At 35.2% G+C, this 23,765-nt stretch overlaps 1 protein-coding gene across 2 annotated transcripts; it reads right to left on the bottom strand.

The window, feature by feature from the left end:
- Positions 1-3,359: 3,359 nt before the first annotated feature.
- LOC117103571 (L-gulonolactone oxidase-like) lies at positions 3,360-22,051 on the bottom strand. Of its 2 annotated transcripts, XM_033244150.1 has the most exons (11): positions 21,931-22,051; positions 21,728-21,826; positions 16,609-16,734; positions 15,771-15,868; positions 14,943-15,033; positions 10,550-10,735; positions 9,789-9,973; positions 8,480-8,629; positions 7,914-8,078; positions 6,263-6,353; positions 3,386-6,008 (listed from the first exon to the last, which is right to left on the bottom strand). In XM_033244150.1, exons 1-11 carry the CDS (start codon positions 21,934-21,936, stop codon positions 5,862-5,864), a joined length of 1,344 nt encoding a protein of 447 aa, XP_033100041.1. In that variant the 5' UTR covers positions 21,937-22,051; the 3' UTR covers positions 3,386-5,861. The 2 variants fall into 2 exon arrangements, with proteins under 2 accessions (XP_033100042.1, XP_033100041.1); XM_033244151.1 differs by lacking the exon at positions 21,728-21,826 and having other exon boundaries at positions 3,360-6,008.
- Positions 22,052-23,765: the final 1,714 nt, after the last annotated feature.

The raw sequence follows: 23,765 nt of genomic DNA, 5'->3' as shown, positions 1-23,765 counted from the left end.
TTGTCACATCACTCCTCTTCTTAATCATTTCCACTGGCTTCCAATGTCACAGAGAATCCAGTTCCGCATATTACATTCTCTTATGTAATGTATTACATTAGAAAAATATGCGTATTCAACTATTGTATATACAATGCAGTACCATCTAATGACGCATATTGTTTTTGGTGATCAGAGGTAGAAGGCAGACATGGAAGCAATGACATTGGAATTTGTCTTTATAATAGGATAAACCAATTAGGCCTACCAGATTCAGCACCAGACGTTTCCTTATTTTCTGACACGTTTGGCGGACAAAACCGCAACCAGAATATCGCAGCAATGTTTTTGGATGCTGTCATGAACACCCAAGTCGAGTTAATTATTATGCATAACTAGAAGGTGGACATTGGAATGCAGTAGTATGCATGTGGCGATTGAGAATGAAAAAAATATGTTATATGTTGGAAGTCTTCACGATGCATGCCTGGGTGTCTAACTTTTTTTGAGCTAGGCGTCGACAACCATACAAGTGGTCAACTTGCTTTATCAAAACATTTATGATATCCAAAGACTTGCACAACAGCATTTGCAAAATAAGTGGCCCGTGGCGCTCTGATGAGCATTTTAACAGAGCCGTTGATAGAGAGAGTTTGGCCAACTCGGTTTCAATCACGTGACTTACACCGGCCATGTTGTCACCAAAACAAAAGAACGCGATAGGGTAGGAAGTTAGCAGTTATTATAGATGATTAATGCTATATAATGTGAAATACCGTTATGTTAGGTTTGGGGTTGCTGCAATCGATCCAACAAAGAAACAAAAATGTATTAATTTCCTTAAATTCCAAAAAGGAGGAGGATTTGGGATTTTATTTTAACTTTGTATGGCGATCGAAAAATCTCGCTATCCACGTAGTAAATTATATAAGGCATGTACCGCCCGCCCCACTTCGCGGTAATATATATCCACCTACTACTACTAGACAGGCCTAAATTTCGGTACTTCTTCGGCCGAACACCTTAAGGTAGTGCTTAAATCAGCTTAATTACGATGATAATAAAAAAAAAAAGAAAAAAGGAAGAATTTTCAAGCAGCAATGATTTATAAAAAGATGCAATGTTGCGCTTTGCTGTTAAATTATATAAAATTTACAGAAAGCTACTGAAGACTAGTAATAGTATCAGTGGTAGCTTAAATTATAATTAAAAATAAAAATTGAATCCTCCAATAAAAGCGAAACTTGTCCAAGGAGTCCTGTGCTATGCAAACATGCACAATTGTGCTTTACAAATCAATGAATTGTGCAACTAAAGATTTTAAAGATAAAAATATATTTTAAAGATATAGGCCTAATTGTATTATAATATATTGATTGTTTTAATACATATTTTAAATCAAAACGTTTAAATGATTTACAATTAAATTACAAATCAAAATTTCAATGAATAGGAAATAATGAATAATAAATAATAATAATAATAATAATAAATAATACAGTAATAATGATATTATAACTCACTAATATTATAAACAGAAGTGTTTGTACAAAAATTTCTCTCAATGCAATAATTCTTCAACTTTGATTTATTGTTTAGATTACAATTTACAAATAGGCCTAGGCTATTTGTTGGTTTGAAGATGACCAGCATATTTTATTTCATAAATTAAAGTTTACGAAGTCATAGGCCTAGATACAATTAGAAAACTTTTATTAATATTTTTATCATTCATTTACAGGCGAAATTAATATTATCGCCGACGATTCACAAACCTCACTCTGTCTGCACAACCAACCTTTCTCCTCTGCACTGCAGTGTTGACTCTTCTTAGGAGCCTCATTCTATATAGAGTAGGCTGCTAGCAACTAGGTATAGGCCTAGATGATAGACGTTTAAAACAAAAAGATAATCGTAACGAAAAAAAAAAAAGAATCGTCCTCACTTTATCTTCTCGAAATAATACAGCACGTCACTGATTAATTAATTCTAAAGTTAGGTAAATATGATTATACAGTATATATTTACAATGATATGTTAAAATCCCATAATTGAATTGTCCTCATGAACAGAATAATGAAAGAAAGTATATGCAGCATCAGTGTTTTATAAAATGTTATAAAGCTATACGCGCGCACGCTGTTTGGTGACAACATGGCGCCCATGCGCCAAGTTGGCCAAACTCTCTCTATCTACGGCTCTGCATTTTAAGCTCTTTTAGAATTATTTCAGGGAGTGTTTGTTGACAATACAGGTACATACTAAGCAAAAATATTTTAAATAAAAATACGTACAATTTGAGAGATGCTGTCTGGTTGCAAAGGTATAAAATTTCAGAATGGTGGCCATTTTGGACGCCATCTTGGTTTTAGGGTACTTATAAGATTAGGACTCTCCAGATAATAGTCTTATTGCATTCCTTGTACCTTAAAACATATATTTAGACACTTCATTTGTGCTTCCAACAATATTTGGTTGCAAAAATATGATAACAGTTTTAATTGGCGGCCATTTTTGAAGCCATCTTTCAGTGATTTTGGGGTACTTATAAGATTTGGACCCTACTCCTTGTACCTTAAAACATCAGTATATTTAGACACTTCATTTGTGCTTCCAACTTGTCTGGCTGCAAAGTTATAAAATATAAATATGGTGGCCATTTTGGACGCCATCTTGGATTTTGCGGAAGCTCCAGTAGGATTTTTGAGGACTTTTAGTATGTCATTCTACCCATGAACCTATCCTGAAAAATTTAGCTTGTTATATTTACAACCTAATGCTCTTGGACTATATTATCATTAATTAAATATTAACTATCCATTAAGTAACTTTTTTTTTTAAATATAAACCAATTCAGTTACAATGTTTACCCATGGTTTACCACAGTAAAAATGTATACCTGCTTTACTATCTATTTGTTTTAGTAAGAGGGCGCCCTAAAAATAGAGCGCCCTGCGTTTTACAGAAATTTCAATAGAAATCTTTAGTTTTTAAGATCTTTGACACAGACCAAATACTATTCACGCAAATTCTTTCGGAAATCCAGAGATATTTGAATGTTATAGATGTCAGTTAGACCATGTTTAGACCGAAGACTAGTGTAATTGAAAAGACTCACAGAAAACAGATACAGAATGTAAACGGAATATACTGTCTTTACCACTTCTCATGTCTATCTACCAATGTTTAAGACATGTTGCCTGACAATATAAGTTAAAGAAACCATGCCAAAATTTTTGAAGTGAGAAAATACTTGTAATTAACTTTCAAAAATTGTGTATACAGAGATAAGTACCATAGGGCCACTTGTTGGTTGCTGCCTGTAATGGTGATGTAGTTGGTAGAATAAAGTAATGAGACACAATTTGTGTAGATCATAATACAGTAAAGAAAGTAATTGACATAATTTATTATTTTCCTGTGCCCTTTTTAATTGCTTTTTCCATTTTAGACTTATTGTACATAATTGATTAAAAATCCTGAAAAAACATACTTTATCAATGCACCTAAAAATTATTTATCAGACCCTTGCAAATGTAACCCAAGGAAAAAGAAGCTATAAAATTCTGTAAGACAAAGTCAAAGAAACATAACAAAAGAGGAACACGACCAAGAATGAAAAGGAAAACATTCAACCTCTACTAGGACCATTGACCTCTTTAGTGACAAATCCTACAAAAGAGGAACATTGATCAAGAATTACAAGAATGAAAAGAAAAACATAATCAACCTCCACCAGAACCAATGACATAAAAGTTTTCATGTCACAACATTCATATTGAACAGGTAATTACTGATACAATCTCAAACATACTTTGTTAAAAGAATCTCTCAATAGAAAAACCCCCAAAGAAACAACCAGGTCATTTAATAAATATAAATGCTAAATATAAGAATAGAAAGAACTAATGTATCGAATGCATTAGTTCAAGTGGGGGTGGGAGTGTTAAATTAACATCCAATATAAAAGATTAACCATGACTCACATATAGCATAATAAATGCATGCTAAAAAGAAATGATAAAAAAATTTCTCAAAGACAGAATGCTATAAAAATACACAAACTACTATTTTGAGGAATGTAGAGAGAAATCACTACCATACACCAAGCTCATATTACAAAAGTAATTGAGAATATACTTCTGAATTGCAAGGTTTATCATGTGGAATTCATCAAGGGAATATTTGGGACCAACATCAACATGCTTCCCCTTATTCCTTAATTATAATTATAATTATAGGAATTATATTCTTTTAACGATGATACTGTTTTCTTTTCTAAGTAATGACTTACAAATATGATTGCAATAATATCAATAATGAATTACAAAATCTAAGCACCTGCTTTATCAAAAAAATAACATTCATCACTAATAAATAAAATATACTTGTAAAATATTTCTAAAAACCCATATTATGGAACCAAACTGGCTATCAATAAAACTTAACAAGTTAATCAAAAAACATTATTGGCATTATTAGTAATCAACAATTAAACTGAAAGTGTCATCTTATAGGGCATATTTATGATTATTAAAGAAGAAAATGGTGAAAAAAACTTAAAAAACAAAGTTTTATATAAATTATAATATTGCCAATGTATATAACCAATCTCAATTTATATTAAAACTCTTGATTGTTATGATCTTACTTAAACAAATACTGTCATTAAGTTTGAATTGGATTGGATTTATTCAGTGTAAACACCAAGGATAGCCCACGAAAGTCTAGAAGAAGACTTATTTCCAGCGGGGTCCTTCTGGTGGTGATTGGACAGTACACCAGGAGACAATCCCCTACTCTTTTCCGAAGAGTGTACTGCGTTCTTTATCGTTCACAAGGGCCATAGATGCACACGGGACCAACAGCTTAAACGTCTCATCCGAAAGACGGTGCACTATTGTAACTTGTATTTCAGCCCTCTAGCTGAAACACAAGGAGAGGCAGTGATGGGAATTGAACCGGGGACCTAGAGATCTCCACGGTTCAGCGCACACAGTGGCTACCACCAGATTAGCCGACTGAGCTAAGCTGCTCTCTCATTATTTACTAATGTTATTCAAGCATATTTTGGCTTACGCATACATGGTCAAAAAACATGAAAAAAAAAAAATTACCCACAAAAAAAAAATTATAAAAGGAATAACTGTGGCGGATACCAATAAAATATTAAAATCCCTTTAAGAAAGTACAAAATCAAACTTTTGCTACAATACAGTAGTAAGTGAACAAAATAAATATTGGAACTTGGTGAATTAGGATCCTTATTTTTTTTATTGTTTAATTTTATATTACTATATCATTGTATATACAGATTGTCCTTGAAAGAGATCTGCTGGAGTTAACAAAATAATGTCCTATCAAACCCTAAGCCTCCTGCTTTATACACAACCAAATCAGCCACTGAGAATTCAAATCCAATGAAAGGCAATTATTTTCCTGCACTTTCATATGCGTGTAACAGCCATAGTTCTCACTATGATAACAAAGATCTACATGATACACCTTTACCTTAAGAATTTGAAAGATCTCTGAAGAGATATTTGTATTAAATTAAATGATACTTAAAGTGACAAACTCAAAACAATCATGTGTAAAGCAGGGCACTTTCGTCGTACAACTATTGGTCGATGGATCCAACTTCACTTCTGCAAGCGCTAGACGACGTGACGTCATCTGCTGATTGTCAGTGGTAGTCGCGATCTGTTGCGTGTATCATGGCATATATTCTCCATATAATTGCATCAGCTGACGGCCATCAGACGCAGCGAGTGCCTAGCTTAATGGTAAAAAATGAAGACATTTTCATTAACATACAACATTGTCAGATAATATAAGACATAGCTAAAATATCTGACTTCATACTGCGATTCAGTCTGGCATCAATCACTTTTGCTCTTTGGAACAAAGACCCTCTGCATGTAGTTGTTCATAAATCTTCCATCTGGATCCAACTTCTCACGAATCTCACAAAACCTCTGAAACTCTGGGTACATGTTTTGTAGTCCTTTATAAGTTAATTTGTGTGCCTGATAAAAAGTAGAATAATTTTCATGTTGCAATACTTCAATTTATTATTATTATTATTATTATTATTATTATTAAAATATCCAATACTTTAATCCATGCATTATTATTAGAACACCACCAACGATGATAACAAAAATAATAATAGTTAAAACCTAATCAAGAAATGGATATCCAATTCCCATTGATATGAAAAATAACACACAGTAGGCATAATTTCATCACTAAACTGTTGATAGTTTTACTCTGTACTTACCTTAGCCCAGTGTGGTCTACCATCATATTTTAACATAATTGTTTCATATGCTGTCCAGTACTTTTCAATTTCAACATACTTTCCATAAGGTCTGAATTAAAATACAAAAAAATAATCTAATAATAGTCTAATAAGATACAATTTTTGACGTAGATAATTGGCTTTATGCATGCTTGTTTACAAAGTAAACATATGTTTTTCCGTTTCCTTGAATCACACATTGTGAATTTCTATATTGGGATATGTATTATGAAAGGTACTGTATGCATTTTTAAGACACTAAAATGAGCAAAAACCAACAAATCTTGGATATCATTAAATAATTGTTGTCTTCAATGTTTCAAACATAAGCATGACTGCTAAAGGAAGTCAGCTACAGTGGCATCCTGCCCCCCCCCCCCACCCGCACTTGAACTAAATTTTTCAAATATATAAAAGAGTGGAGAGAAAAAAGAAAATTAAATTCAAATTTAAGTCTGAGAGTGCCTTTTCCGGCCATCTAGGGGTGCCTGGGACCCCCTTTCTTTTGAATTACTGGATCTGCCACTGAGCTATAACATGCACAACCCTGGATAATCAATAAATGTTCCCATGAACTGCAGTACCAAAAAACATATCCCGTTTCTATGAAGGGCACTGTCCAGGCAGTTGGTACCCTGTGCCTGGAACCCTTGATAATTATTAATTAATATTTTCTTGTACATGTACTATTATTAGTTTTATACTTTATTAGTACTACTACTATAAATATTTTCAACTCAGTGAAATAAAGCACTATGTTTCTCTTGATAAACTTGTTTAATCATGGAAATTTTAATTATATTTGCTATTACAGTGTTCTCCCAATTAAAGATTTTTTTTGCTGGTAAATTTGTCCATATAAAGACAGCATAGTGCACAGCATGAGGCATTCTTCTTTTTGGGTGGGGGTTTAATGACTTAGACTTAATGATGCCTTACTTGATTAATACAAGCTGGCCTAGGCAGTGCTATTTTTTACCAAGACTTACTGTTTGGCTGTTTATCTAATTGAAGGCTAAACTGCCATCAGAACACTGTATAATAACAAAATACAGTACAAATATTGTATATAATTTGTTTTATTCTTTTCTTGAATATTGATGTTTTTTGTCCTAAATTTTTATCTTTGCACTCTTACTTTTTATATGTAAGGACCCCCTTTGAAATATGTGGTTTTCATGGGCTATCCTTGTATGTAAGCAACATTGCAACTTTTCATTTTTTTGTCTTGTTCTTTCTATGAATTTAGGCACTGGTATTAAGAAATTTCACTTTGTCATTTTTTTTTTTCTCATTTCTTTCCTATTTTTTTAAAATCTTGATGTTGTTTTATACCAAATAAATTCAATCAATCAATCAATAAAATTGAAAAAAAAACTTATTTAAATGGCCTCCATGAATCATATAAGCCATGAGTAATAAAACCAAGATAACATTATGGACTTGCGGGTAATGTGTTAATTTCCAGTGAATTTTTGCTTGATCACACAAGTTTGCTTTTAATTACTGCCACATACAATTCACAATATAATGTGACAATAAGTGAGCCAATAACATCGGCAATATGCCTTTCTCCACTGCTGGAAACTAACAAAACAGAACATTGACATTACAACCACTTGATTCTGACCTGTACTTGAGGATGTTGATATAACAAGAATCTCGTCCATAACATGGGCTTAGAAAAATGTCATCTGCTTTGGTAAATCGAACCTCGACTGGAAAATGTGCTGGGGTGTCTGGATTGGCCTCCAACCATGAAACTAGATCTCGTAAAGCTTTTGCAGCATTCTCTCTAGTCGTTTAAAATAAAACTTTATTAAGCGTTTATAAAGTTGTTGGTTAGAGGTCTGGAGTGCCTATCTCTCCTTCCTTGGCATTTCGACCAGACTGTGCAAGGCTGTGGGGGTGAGGGTTGCCACTCCTCCCACAATAAGTCTGTTTTAACTTCCCAGCATATGCATATGCCAGTACCAATTTATACTCCTGGATAGAGAGAGACAAGCATAGATAAAGTGTCTTGCCCAAGGCCACAAGTGACATGCACAGCAAGGGTTTTCGAACCCCGACCTCAAGGTTGAGAGTCCACGCCACAACCGTTTTGTCAAACACTTTCATGGTTGAACTTTAATATCATTTATAATTTAAAGATAATGTGTGTTGCACTTGTTTTCCTATTTGGAGCTTAACACTTACCTTGGTATTGCCCAGTCAGTTACATATTGTACAAAGAGACACTCAAAATCAAATATCTTGTAATAATCATCAATATCCTCACGATAACTGGAGTGTAAAAACCTGTAATAGATCACGTTGATGATAGGGACCAGGCTTGGAAAAAATGTACTGTGAAGAAATAAGAACACAAATTCATTATCTTCCGCTATTAATGTGATGATCTCTCATATAGAATGTGTAGACACTTTGTATGTTATTACTGCTTTATCTAAAGCTTCAAATATATGTTTTATGGAAAAAGGGAAACAAAGTTATTCCAGGATGGAATGATCATATGACTGATTACCATAAAGTTGCAAGAGAGTAAAATTAAGATACATATATTTAGAAAAAGTCAAGATACACCCATTCTTGCTTGCTCGTGCTTATCCAGCGAGCCGTCTGGCCGACTTTGGACGGCCAACAATTATTTAGGATGGCCACTTTTACCGTGACGACTTGGACAGATTTGCCTAATCTGCTCGGCCTAGCCTAATTGTGCCTGCTCTACCTTTAGCAAATTCTTCATATTCTTCAAATCTATCGAATGTTACATTAAACTAAAGCTAAATCATATTTACGTTTGATAAAACAACTTTGTTAATTAATATTCCATTCAATTTGTTTTAAATGAAATTATTCGTAATAACTATAATTTTAATTAATATTTAAAATATTTTATATATAATATTTAAATTATGTAATGAGTTGTTGCATTACAATTTCTTTGCTTTTTGTAATTTGATGTTTGTTGGTGTTGACGTATTTATGCCAGATTCAAGGAACATTTCTGTTTATGTATTTTTATATGTGAATTGACCAATAAAGCTTATCTTATCTTATCTTTAGAGATTCGGTTACCCGACATAATATTGTTGGTGATTATAAATAATTCATGAATTACCATAAAGAAGATTTGTTGTTAACGTCACAAGTTAAAATGTATTAGTCAACAAAATACAGTACATTATGTAAGTTACTGTAGCTGCGCACAATCTATGTCTATAACTGAAATATCTTTGTGATAGCTTCAACACTATTTCTTTCAAGACAAAATTCCAACAATTAAACACCTTTAAATGCTTGCCCTCTAAAGATTATAATTTTTAATTTTTTCTTATGTTTGGAAGGGGGCGTGGCCCTGAGTGGGCGTGGTGATCATCGGCTTAGGGCCACGCCCACTTGCTTCTCTTTTGGACGGCCTATTTCATTTTTCTGGCTAAACCCCTGCTTTAGACCCCTGTTACTGATGAAGACAACGTAAATGTGCAATATGAACTACCACAACCTGATCCAATAAAGGAATTGTAAAAGGTGGTAACCAATAGCATAATCCCAAAACCAGTTTGCACTGCTCTTCATTGGACACGTCGTCTTGTCAACCTCCCAATAGACCACGCCATCTGTATGGGGGAAGTAACAGAATCGGAAGTATTCACTTTTGCAAATGTGGCCATCTAGATTCTCCAACATCTGAAAAAAACAAAACATCAAAAATACAAGAACATTTGCTTGCTGGATTAGTACTGTACAAGAAGATAACGGAAAATAACTATTACAAAACAAAATAAAAAATCTATAGTCTAAAAAAACAATTTAAAATTCAACAAATTAAAATTTATTGTTGATATATCGCATATACAAATCAGCCAAGGATACGCATCCTTACAAAGTGGGGCTGACGTAACGTAGAGCGTACTCTAGTAGTATGGCACTCGCCTTGACAGCAACAGATAGCTGGTTCAATTCTTGACAGATGAATTTTTCATATTTGATGAAGAACGTTTTTGTTGATAGGCTATGCACAACACAATTTTGATTCTTATTCTAATAAAGTATACAATACAGCCACATTCTTTTCTTCAGTTTAACAGATAGCGACAGTATGCTGGTTTTGAGATGGCATGCCTCATATATCTCTACATCACTGTTCTATTATTCAAGCACTGTCATGGTTACAGTGCAACTGAAGAGTAGCCACTGATAGGCAACACACTTTCTATTTTAGATGGCACTTATATTTATATACATAAACATTCTGAGAATTACCTCATCTAAAGTACAAGACAGCTGTTTCTGATGAAGTTTAAAGTGTGGTTCACATTGGAGTGTAATAGATGTAATGATTCCTAAACAGCCTAGACCACACAGGGCTGCTAGAAAAAGCTCTTTATTCTCTTCTCTGGAACACTTCATCATTTTACCATCTGCAGTTAAAAATTCTAGCTCTGCTATCTGAATAAAAAAAAAATCAAGGTTTTGCATTAAGCATGGATTCCATAAAATCGTGTTTTAGCACTGAGTGACCTCTTGACTTGTGGTGACTTGAGTGGCAAGGGCGTCGCTAACTACAGCCTTAACATCGGCACTGGTTCGAGTCATTCCTCACCCAAGGGTTAGGTTGGTAGAAACAAGTCTTCTCTGTAGGACTTAAAATGGAAGTCCAGTGAGCACATGACTCGTGTGCACTTAAGAACCCATTAAATCTTTCAGCACCCTGATGTTAAGGTGCATTCTGCCCCTGTCATTGTGGAACGTTATGAACATGAAGCTTCTATAAGCGCCCCTTTACAGCAGCTTGGTAGCTACGCCCATACTTAATTCAACATAATGACGCTACAAGTTATGGATTATTCTCATTCCTTTCCGGGAACTGTACTTCTAAAATAATTTGTGAAAAATATGTATTTGTTTAGGAACCAATATCTCTTTAATAAGATGGGGTATACCAAAGTTATGCTATATTTCAGATCTACAGACAAAAGTTAGTCTGGATACTAATTTTTAGCTAATAATATCTCTATTTTGTTTTATGAAATGGCTATTTAAACATGCAACTTTGGAAAAGTGTGCTTTGCCAAGGCCAGAAATATGTATGACCCAGCAATTTCAAATGGCTGTAACTCCTAAACAACAGAATTGGCAATTCAAATTTTTGGTGTGTTTGCTTGATATATTGATGCATATTGATATGCAAGTTTTAAAAATTCTGAAATATATATTTCCAAAGAATTATAGAAATCCAATAACAATTATAGTCAGCATATTATAGCCAATTCAATTCAAATATGGGTAGATATCAAATATTGTTAGCACATTACCAACACATAAACAAATGAAAACAGTTTTACTGTATGAATAAAGCAAGCAATAATGATAATGATCATGAATAGTCAGGTTATTATTAGTGTTGCAAATACACCGATTTACATTAGAAAAAAATCAGCAATATGGCACTCAATCACCATTACTATTATTCTTATGTACAAATATTTCTTGCATCAAATGTTTTAAGCATAATTAATAGATAGAAAAAGCAACATACAAAAAGGAAGAGGAAACGTTAAGTACTCATTCTTTTGAAGAGATTCCCATAAGGCCGAACCAAGTGATTCCATTATATTTTGAACAAGCAAGCAAGCAGGCTTACACATTTAATTTAATTTAATTAGTCTAAATTTTATGAATACACAATTTATGAAGCTATTATACGTGCAGCTGGCAGAATACAAATTCTGATGCTGAAACAAACAAGTATTTTATTACCTTCAATAAAAATTCTGATATTGTAAGTACTGAAATCAATGAATAATGCATGAACTCGCAGGATTAACATAAATTTTTGTGATACATATTTAAAGGGCAGCTCTACCCACAAATTTTCCCAAAAATGTTTAGCTCTTCCCTATCCAGACAACATACACATTCATTCATTTGGTGCCTTTCCTGATTTACTCTAGATTTCAAACTGAACCACCACAATAACAGTTTCTTGACCAGAAATTCATAGGCGTAGATCCCGGGGGATGGGGGAATATATCCCCCCAATATTTGACAAGGGGTGGATGGTCCATTGTATCATCCCCCTCCCAATATTTTGACTATGTATGGGATAAAATGGGGCTTTACACACTTCAAAAGACTGTCACAGAAATAATTTGCACTGTCTTATGCGCTACAAAGATGAAAATTAGCATAATGCATTAATGTTGATAACAAAATTATTTTATCTGGTACCAATCTAAGCTCTTCTTTCCTTAGATGTTAGATGTGCTTGCAAAGAGAGCCACATTTCACACTGACAGGTGTGTACGACATCAGTAATGTTATGTCAATTCCAAGAATGTTTAAGGTTATATCGGTTGATGAGGAATTTATTGATTGCATCTTGCAAAAACAAGTTTCCAGCTTCAGAGGGGGCATATCCCCTGTCTGCACACGGGCATACATTGGCGCTAACACCAGGCGCGTAACAGGGGTCTTGGGTCGGAGTTGGTATTTATTTTCCCGGTTAGTAATTTACCATACCCACCCCACTCCCCATATAGAAAACAATACGACATAGGGCTTATCTGATTTATAATATAGGTCACACACGTGTGTTTGAAACTAAATATAAGCATTTTCATCATGGTTTTATTTATTACAAACATATTCTTTCACCATCAATACACATTGAGGCTTTTAGGTTAATCTATCTTAAATTTGTCTTTCTTGAGTTTGGGACTATTATGTGTTTAAATAACTTAAAAAGATAACCCTAAAAAAGCCCTAAAAAATGCGCGCGAGGCGCACAAAATATTTTTGTGTTGTTAATTCTAATTTCGTCGGAATTGATGAAAACTCCCTAAAATGTGCAATTTATAGAGGAAATTGGCCTACCGTAACAAGAAATGCACGTAAAGAATTTGAGAACTTTAGGCACTTTCAGAGGATGCATTTGTCAAGGGGTGGGGAAAGATTTGTCAAAGAGGGATATTTTCCCCTTGTCCCGTGGTGTTTTTAATTCTAATTTCGTTGGAATTGATCAAAACTCCCTAAAATGTGCAATTCTTAGAGGAAATTGGCCCATGCTAACAAGAAATGCGCCAGAAGCGCGCGAAATTTGAGGTTTTTAGGCACTTTCAGTGGATGAAAAGGGCATTTATAAAGGGGTGGGGAAGATTTTTCGAAGATAGATATTTTCCCCTTGTCCCCCAGTGGTTACGCCGTCGGGCAGCATGGAGCAAAGGAGTTTTGACAGTTTTTGAAGTGGAGAAGGGGTTGCAGGTTGTTGTGAGTCTGGTCATTATGATATTTCCTTTTTATTCTTGTCTTTTTTTTCTCTTCTCTTTTTCTTTCCTTTTCTTTTCCTCTTCTTTCTCTTTCCCTCCCTCTCCCCTCTTTCATTTCTCTTATTACTCAGCCCGGTACGACGGCTTGGTCAGCCTGGTAAAAACCGTCAGGGGAGGGGCAGTATTCCCCCTAACCCCACCCCCCGCGCCTGTTGCGACACTGGCTAACACGCCAATCATCCCCCCAATGAAAAATATTTTTCTACGCCACTGCAGAAACTGCAAATAATGAGCACAGATATATTCCTTGCTCCTGTCCATAAAAACTCTGTGGTACTGTCTAAAATACGCCAAAATTGCAATGCTGACCTAACCTAGAACTTATTATTATTATTATATTGTAGAAGTGGTTGGCGCATCGGTTGTGGTTTGGACTCCCAACCTCGAGGTCGGGGGATCAAAACTCTCGCTGTGCAAGTCGCTTGTGTCCTTGGGCAAGGCACTTTATCTACGGTTGTCTCTCTCCACCCAGGAGTAAAAGTGGGTACCTGGTAGGTTCAAACACAGCCTGCGCTGAATACAGCTGCAACATTATGGAATTCCCCTATGGGGCTGTAGTGTGTGTTCCATATGTGCTTGATCCAGTGATCCGGGGTAATAATGTTCAGCGCATAGAGAAGTTTGATATGCGCTATATAAGTATACAATAATAATAATAATTATTATTATTACTTCATTTCATCGAAGACAGAATTCTTATGGAAATACTTTACCAAAAACCTCAAATGGGCTTAATCTCAAGAAGAAACCCATCTCAAAAACAATCCCCTTCTTTAGTTTGCAAAAGCAATCTTGAATTAAAATTGTATGGGTTATTTTTTTGGGATATTTCTTACACTCAGGCTGATGTTAATTTTGAAGATTCTGAAAGCCAGTCAGTATCAATATTATTTTATTGTACAGTAGCAAAAAACTAAATTTCCACATGATTATAATCGAAAAGGTACTGGGTTTGGTCAATATTTGTAGAACTTGTTTAATGGAGAAAGTGTATCTTTTTAGCAGGGTTGCCCAGATGGAAGCTAACTCTGTATAAATTTGTTATAAAGGTTACATAATTGATTTATCTAATTCACATAGACACTAAACTGTATTTAATGAGAAAAAAAAACTTGCTGTATGTTCAATTAATTTTGTGTGGAAATTTTTAAAATACTTTAATTTGAAAATTAATCTAAAAAGGAAGGCCATCTCAAAAGAACCCTACCAAGGTCCTAAACAAAGAAGCCCAGGGATCCTATTAAAAGGTTTTACAGTTTGATTCTAGAAAAATAAATGTTAATGATTTAGAAAGTGTTAACGTTTGCGGATGGATTATTTTTACTCACATATGTGGACATGATACCGATGTTTTTTCCAGTTCCGTGGGTACCTGTTGATATGCTTCCTGCTACAGTTATATCAGATGCGGAACCTTGTCTAGTGGTCAAATATGATCATGAGAAATAATGAACAAAAAAAGATGACGACAATGATGATAATAATGATGACGACGATGATATTATGGACATGGTTTTTATAATGTAATGTTAAAATTTCTATTACGATTGAACAACAATAAACATCAACATTTACCTAAAGTTTCAATTATGATAGAACCAAATAACATATGTAAATGTTGATGTTATTGTTGATGTTGATGACATAAACCTAACTAGTCCTTAGACCCATTGTAGATTCAATAAATACCATCTACTGCAATATGGCACACAACTGAAATTCTCACCCTTTAGGCTAGACTTTTTTTATTCCCTGTTTCGCGTACTGATTTTAAAGATCGGGAGGGCGGAATAAAAATAAAAATAAAATTTTGTTTTCTTATTTAGCAAATAGTTTTGCAAAAAACATCCAGATGGAGGAGAAAATAAAAATAAAACTTTATTGGTGAATGTAAAAAGGAATGGTTAAATGCTTCAATTTTTTCATGGCGGCGGGTGTGCTAATTGGCCAAAAATAAAATTTAATTATTTGCGTTTGCTGGGTTCGCTAAACAAGGTATAAAAAGTCTCACCTTTGGTAACTATAAAAATCACATACCAAATTCTAAATAAGTGTCAAAAGAACTGAAACAGCTGACACTTATGCCAAAAGTAAGATTAGTAAGTGCAGCTAACAGGAAGGATTTATTTCTTGCATATGGTAACAATTTCACTTACATTGTTAAAGCCATGTTATACTTTGGTAAGATCTCTTGATTTAGTTTCTTAACTGTCATGCCAGCTTCAAATTTGATTCTACAGTTTTCTTCATCAACCTATAACAAATTGAAATTAATATGTGGCAAAGACAAGCCAAACGAGTCACTTGTCGCAAATCGTGTTTAACAGATAATGTCAACATTTTTGAAATCTATTTTATTGCACTAAAGTAACTTTTATATATCTATCATGATATGCTGTTATTTTCCCCATTTTCTGCCTGATAAATGCCTGAAATCATATAATTTGAAGGCTGATTTCTCAAATATTGTTATTTATTAAACAGCTGTATGTTTGTTTGTTTATGTTGATAGCCAAATAGTGGCTTTTCGACCGGAATTCTCATTATTTGATCGCTTTAGCTATTAAGTTGCGCATTCTCAATTGTTGCTTAAAAAAGTTCAATTTTTCTCATTTCTATTTCACACCCTTTTCGCAGATGCCATTTGGTATTTGGTCATGCTCAATGATTTCTGCACAGCATTTCCAAGTGCATGCTCACTGTGTTTTCATAGATATATCCGAGATTTTTTTTTTTGGTAACTGCGCATGTGCAATTCTTAGTTCATAGTTTGTTTGTAGCAGCCTAAAGGTGCGGCATGAAAATTAATCATTATATCATCATCATACTGTACATTATTAAGGCCTATTGTGCATAAATTCAAATGTACAAAACAAATAAAATAGACATAGAGATGAATTTCACTTTCAAAAAAGAAAAGATCTGGTCATGCTCACTTGTGTTCTTTAGAAAACACATTGCTGGTCATAATAAATGACAATCCAATAAACTCACTTCCAAAACATTATCAAAGAGGTCAAGGTTCAATATATAGTCAGTGGTGCACACAATGTCTGAAGGTGAATGACCTTTTCCTGATACTCTAATCTTCTTATCATTCTCTTTGGCTTTCTCCAAAATCTGATTCAAGTGAAAGATAAAAGATAATAATAAAAATTTGTCTTCTAAAATACATCATATTCAATAGCAATCACCATTTAGGCTAGGCAATCTAGTACTTGAATTCAAATAAATATCAAACAAATCAAATACATATGATATGAGGACAAATTACATGCTCAAGTCACATGCCTGGAACATATGCAAATTAGATAAAATATGTAAATTAGAAGTGAAAATATAGGGTTCTAATATCTTGGCAACCACTGGTCGCAGAGAGTTGCTCTTTTTAAAAAAAATTTCAGAATTAAATAGGCATGTTTCTATTTGCTCTTAATGGAGTAATTGCCCCCAAAATAGCCAGAAATGCTACAATTTACAACTAACCTCTCCAAACTAATGGCCATAAAAATTTGATTTAGATTTCAAATTATTTAAAAACATGCATCTTCTCATTATATTAATAGAAGAGATGGAAATCTATAATCAGACCTACTGTAGATCACTTAATACTGTTCATAGGCAAATTAGATTAGCTCTTTAATTATGCAAATTACACGAGAAAATATCTGGGTTCCCATATGTAAAGGTCTGGATAAGAGCCTGGACAAACATAGCCAATTTGTCAACAAAATTTGTTTGACCCACGCTTTTTCTAGCTCTGCCTTGGACACTTTCATAATTTTTTTTAATTTAAGAAATGACCCTATTAAACACCACCGGGATTCATTATTTTTTTTCCATACAGTTAAGGCAGAAATTATAGAGGGCACTATTTTAGGCGAGTTAGGTGAACTGAAGGCATGAATATGCATGCCTGACCTCCCCCCTCGCAAAACAGAGAGCGGTGTATCGAGTAACCTGCAGTGCGTATACATAGATGAATGCCACGGCATAGGCCAAAATCTCTTAAACAGGCCTTGGTAGTCAAGACAGTGTGAAAATTAATGGATTATAATTGTAATAATATCCTTATGACTACACAAACGTTCCACAAATTTGGGCCGCAAAGCCGTCTGGAATTGAAAAAAAATAACAAAGAGACATTTCATCATGGAGAAAATAGTTACTAAAGCCGCTTCATTGTTACAGCGAATGCGTCGCTTGCACACACTGCTAGAGTGCCATATGATGCATGCTATTTGAGTTATAAGCGGTTTTTGTGTCTATGTCCTCTCGGGAGCTAGACACTATGTTATCGTCTAGTGTTAACCTTGTAAGATCGAGTAAATCCGGTATGGAGGAATGATGGGATGAGTCATGAGCTAAAGATAAAAAAATATTTAAGACCTGTCCTAGAAAGATCACTACAGTAAACAACACCACACATTTCTTCATAACCGAAAGACCATGTAGATACTTTATTACTATACATAATACCTGTATTATAGTAAGGTTGTCTTTCAAAGTTGCGGAGTAACAGAGTGTGCATGAAAGATTTGGAAGAGGGAGAAAGCTATGACATGTGTGGCTGAACTGTGTTTGGTTGAATCATGGTAGAAAAAAAAAACAATCAACAATTGTTGGGGGGAGGGACAAATGTACAGTATTATTCAATAAAATAATATTCAACTTGTATAAAAAGAAAAATTTTATCACTGAAAGAACAGATAATGATGTCAAAATATTGTATATACATGGAGGTTTCATGATCAAAAGATCTTGCCACAATTTGGTATGTTGGTCCCTGGGGCGGCTGGGCCGCGGCTTGGTACCTGGAATCGTAAATAGGCTGTAAAGTAAAAAGTTTGCGAAATGCTGGACTAGACACAGTTTATGTACAGCATGGTCTATGAAAGTATTAAAAAAAAACACATTAATAGTGAATCTGGCTATTTGAGTACAGTATAGTTTGGCATGTGTTGTAGCAATTGTATGCCCCCTATAGTAAGTACTGATTTTGAAGGATAAACGTTTAGAAATTCTTGGAGACAAATTACAAGACTTCAGCCAGACAGTGGGCGTATTTGCTGTATTCTTTCTTGCATGAATCATTGGCTGGTAAAATTTAAGGATTTTTTGAAGAAGCGCCTGCAAATCAGTGAACGCTATTTTTAACTTCCATCTGTTTTTGATACTTTTAAATGACCTACTTAATTTTTTTATTGGGTAGACAGCCTTTAATAAACAGTATGTCATATAGGCCTAGTCAGTGTACAGTATAGAATATCATCAGTTTTGGCAAAATTAATGTTTATAAGATGCTTGAATATAAATCTAGGCCTATTACTAAATTTTGAAAAAGTTTGTGAAAAATCAACATTAAAATAATACATACTGTAGAATTGTCTCAATAGTGTGTCTGAGCATTTTTAAATGTTTATGTCCTTCAGAAACAGTATGGCAGTTAGTAATTCTATATGTTTACACTACTACTACTCAAATAACCGACAAGATTCAATGCCGACTTTCAAACCATGCTGTATGTAAACAGTGCCTAGGCATAGGAATATTATTATTACAGTCTATTAACTTTCACTGTGTCCTAGTACCAGAGATTTTGGCCTACCCTAACCCTACAATTGTTTTGTGATTTTGTACACATTAAATTTTATTTTCTTTGTATTGATGAGCAAGAAACAATAGTGTATGTAAAATATATTGAAAATTGTTTGATTCAGTGTGATCCTAAGTAAGTTACTGGTGGTACAGTTATGAACAAATACATAAAATGTAACAGCTTCCTAATTTGACATTACACTAGCTTTTAAGTGTTCTGGTCTTCAGATGAAAGTGGTGATATACACATACTGTAATCAATCATTATAATATAAACAACAGGCTCTGGACAGTTAAAACCCCAGTGCAGGGGTGGTGCTAGCGGGGGGTCTGGAAGGGCAAAAGACCCCATCGGGGACCTCTGGATCCCCTTTGAGGGAATTTACAGGAAGGTCGCCGCGAAAAATCAAATCTCGAGCGCCGAAAGTACAATTCAAGCATACCTTACTAATACTAAGCTGTCAAATTTTAGGGATAAAAAACTGTTTAGTGCGAGCAGTGCTATCAAAGCGCAAGTTGCAGTGGCGGCGCTAGCTCTTTCCCAACAGGGGGGCTGGTACCCCTGACAGGGGTTAGTACCCTCAACAGGGGGTTAGTACCCTGACAAGGGGTACTCTTAACATGCATGGTTTTCTATCAAATTATCCTTTTTAAATAAAGAAACCCCTGTAATTAAAACAAAATTTTATTATTTTTTAATACAAATTTCTCCGACAAATTAAAATTTTCCCCGACAGGGGTAGGGGAAGCCTAGGTGTGAACCCCAAGTCGGGGAGCTTGGACCCCTTGTCGAGGAATTCCTGGCGCCGCCCCCTACCCCGGTGAGCTAATTGCTAATGTGCAAGGAAGATAATAGATAATGATAAGAATCTCAATAAAATCGGAGAAGAGTATGCCTAGTGACATTAACGTACAGCAATAAAATACATATCATTTCAGTCGCGCTGTACTGTTATGCATTTTGGCAAAGGCATTGATCCATGGGTAAGACAAATTGCAAAATAAGGAAGCCTTGGCTGGGGGCCAGGGGGACCACCTGGGGCCCCAACAGGGTGGGGGGAGCTAAGGCCCAGGAGCTCTGGCATCTTTAGCCTTTTATAAGTCGTACCTGATTGATTTTAAAGGAATGCAATTAACATGTATTTCCACACTACATTCTCGAAATACAGTGGCAGATCTAGGAATTCTAAATCGAAGGAGGGAATTATACAGATGGCGTGTAGACCACCTCAGCCCCACCGTTTGTGGGGAGAGGAAAAAAAAATTATGATTATGGCACCTCTGTTGGCTGGAAATGGCACTTTCAGATTTAAATTTGAATATAATTTTCTTTTATCTCCACTTTTTAAATTTTGAAAAAATTAGGGAGGGTGGGCCTATCAGGAAAAATTTGGTTCAGGTAATTTTAAAGCCAAAATCGGTCCGGCAGACCGATTTTGGCTTTAAAATTACCTGCCAAATGTAGTCCACATAAGCCTAAATCAGTCCGGGGACTAATTAGTAGTTATAACTTGTATTTTTATAACGTTGATCATATTTTTTTTTAAATCAAATTATAGATAAATATCTTATCTCTCATTATATATGTTTTCATTCGTTATGTGAAATTATAGATGAAATTAAGTAAAGCTTCGCGCCCAGTAAACCCTTTGGTGTAAAAGTACAATATGAAGTTAAACGATGTGGTCTTAAATCGTGTTGGTCCGCTTTAGTTTATTTTTTTACCTTGTTTTGTTTTGGTTGATGTGCTTAACTCTGCGGCGAAGTACAGTGCATGCATTCAATTAGAAGAATTCTGACCCCTTTATTTCATGTATTAGGACACCAAGGATAGCCCATGAAAGTCTAGAAGACGACTTATTTCCAGTGGGGTCCTTCTGGTGGTGATTGGACAGTACACCAGGAGACAATCTCCTACTCTTTTCCGAAGAGTGTACTGCATTCTTTAACGTGCACATGGACCATAAATGCACACGGGACCAACGGCTTAAACCGAAAGATGGTGCGCTATTGTAACTTGTATTTCAGCCCTCCAGCTGAAACACAAGGAGAGGCAGCGATGGGAATTGAACCAGGGACCTAGAGATCTTCACGGTTCAGCGCACACACAGTGGCTACCACCAGATTAGCCGACTGAGCTAAGCTGCTCTCTGAGAGCTAACCTCTCTCTCATATATATTCTGAATATGTTGTGCCCCCCACCCCACCTCTTTTTTTGATGGTGACGTAATGCCATTTACCGTACTGTACCTTTAGCAAATTGAAGTAGGAAGGTATGGTACGTCATAGGCCCTATCTCTACAGCGTAGAAATTTACTTTATTCAAAATGTTTGTTTCCTTTTTTTTCATTATTTTATTTTAATTAGCAAATACAAGCGCACTTATGCCCTAGGCGACCCGGCCTACTTCCTTTTGGTACGACTATAAAAACTAAAATTCATTAGCACCTAGCCTAGGCTAGACCAGGCCTACAGTGAGAGTGCTAGTCTAGCCATGACAGTTGCCGTACCGTACCAGCTTTATTTCATCGATACATGTGGGTTGAAAGTACAATTCAGGCTGACATGAGAACGTCTTGGCCCAATTTTGAAAGGTGATGTCAGGAACTCCTTCCTAGTAAAATAAAACGAGACGAATTTATATACCCAATAGTTACCATCCAGAACAACAATATAACTCGGGTAACATAGTAATGTGACATTAAAATATTTACTTACTTTCATTATTACACACACGCCACAATCACACACCACAATTCACAAACGTACGACGATGCAGTGTGGTCTGACGGACGGGAGTCGGCTACCTCGTATCAAAGATACTAGAAATACAAGATAGAGTTCTCCACACAAAAAAAGTGTTCCACACCGTGTTCCACCGAAATGCATGGTGGGAATACGAAAAATGGGACGCCCCCTACAGCTGGATCTAAAAAAACTTGTGCCAAACTTTCTTTACCAAGTCGTCGCGTATTTTATTATCAATTCTCAACAAGGACACTAGACAAAAAACAAACTGGAATAGACACCCAGACAGTGACATCGGTGAATACATAACCTCCTTGGTGGAGGTAGAAATCGTTGCTATTATCCAAATAATACACAAAACAATTAAAGCATAATCATGAATCAGTAAAGAATAAAACAACAATACAGCGCAGAATCGCATGGCCGGACGCGCTCTTAGTGAAAAAGTTTTCCTCCATAAGTGGACAAGGAAGGGCGCCTTTTGCGTCTGGATATACTTAGCAACAGAAGGGCGCCCTGTACGTTGGGCACGAAGTATAGGAAACTTGCATGGTTAAAAAGAAGGGCGCCGCCTACGTTGGGCACGACTTCCGCCTCATTTTTACAATGCGAGAACTCTATCTTGTATTTGTATTTCTAGTATCTTTGCTCGTATGCCCAACCAGGGTTGCCAGATTGTCGACAGGCTTCACGCTGGCTTCACGGCCAAACACACGCCATCTCACGGCCAAATTCGGCCAAACTTTTTTTCGATATCGACCAAAATTCGGCCAGATTTAAATCCGATAAGAAGACAACAGTGAGTACGTTCATTTGAAATACTACAAAAATTATACGAAAATCAGCGGTCATTCGTTTGAAATTGAAGAAATGCAAATGATATACACAGAACAATGTTTAAAATAAATAGCCTATGTTCTTTAGTTGCTGGCATGCAGGCCAATTTAGGGGCAAATCCAGAGATGTCCGAAAGGGGGAGGGCCGGGGCCGAAAAAAGGGGAGGAGGGAGGGCGAAAGTGGGTCCGATCGAGATAAAACCATCGTAGAAGACAAAAGTGGGTACATTCATTTGAAATACTACAAAAATTATACGAAAATAAGCGGTCATTCGTTTGAAATTGAAGAAATTCAAATGATATACACAGAAAAAAAAAAAGTCAATAGCCTATGTTCTTTAGTTAATAATAATAATAATAATAATAATAATAATAATAATAATAATAATAATAATAATAATACACATTTTTAAAGCGCCTATTAAAGCAAACAAAACTGGCTTGTCACCGGCGCTGGAGGATGTTAGAAAGAAGTTGAACTATTTGAAGAGGAAGGGTTTAAGAGTAGATTTGAATAATTGCGGATCAGAAATGATACGTAATTGAGGAGGCAGAGAGTTCCAGAGTTTAGGAGCAGAGAAAGAAAAAGAGCGTTCACCGGTACTGCAGGCCAATTCAGGGGAAAGGGGGAAATCCAGAGATGTCCGAAAGGGGGAGGGCCGAGGCCGATAAAAAAAAAAGGGGGGGGGGAGTGGGTCCGATCGAGATAACACCATCTTAAAGGAAATTGTCTTTTCTAGACGCCCGAAAATACCCTGATGCGTTTGGGCGATCAATTTTTTTTTCTTTTTTTTTTACCATCCCTTCCCCTTAAATCCACCTCTGCTATTTAAAATCACAATATTAAGATTGATCTAAATTTGATTTAAATGTATTAAATATTAATGTACATTGTAGTCGATTTATAGCAAAAATTTTAAAGGCTTGTTATTGGCAAATCCTGGCTCTTTAATTAGAATGAATTAAGTT

This window comes from Anneissia japonica, unplaced genomic scaffold, assembly GCF_011630105.1.
Source record: "Anneissia japonica isolate Jap-2015-1 unplaced genomic scaffold, ASM1163010v1 scaffold6792_len961167_cov158, whole genome shotgun sequence".
Taxonomy (NCBI): Eukaryota; Metazoa; Echinodermata; class Crinoidea; order Comatulida; family Comatulidae; genus Anneissia; species Anneissia japonica.
This window is presented reverse-complemented; position numbering and strand designations above follow the sequence as displayed.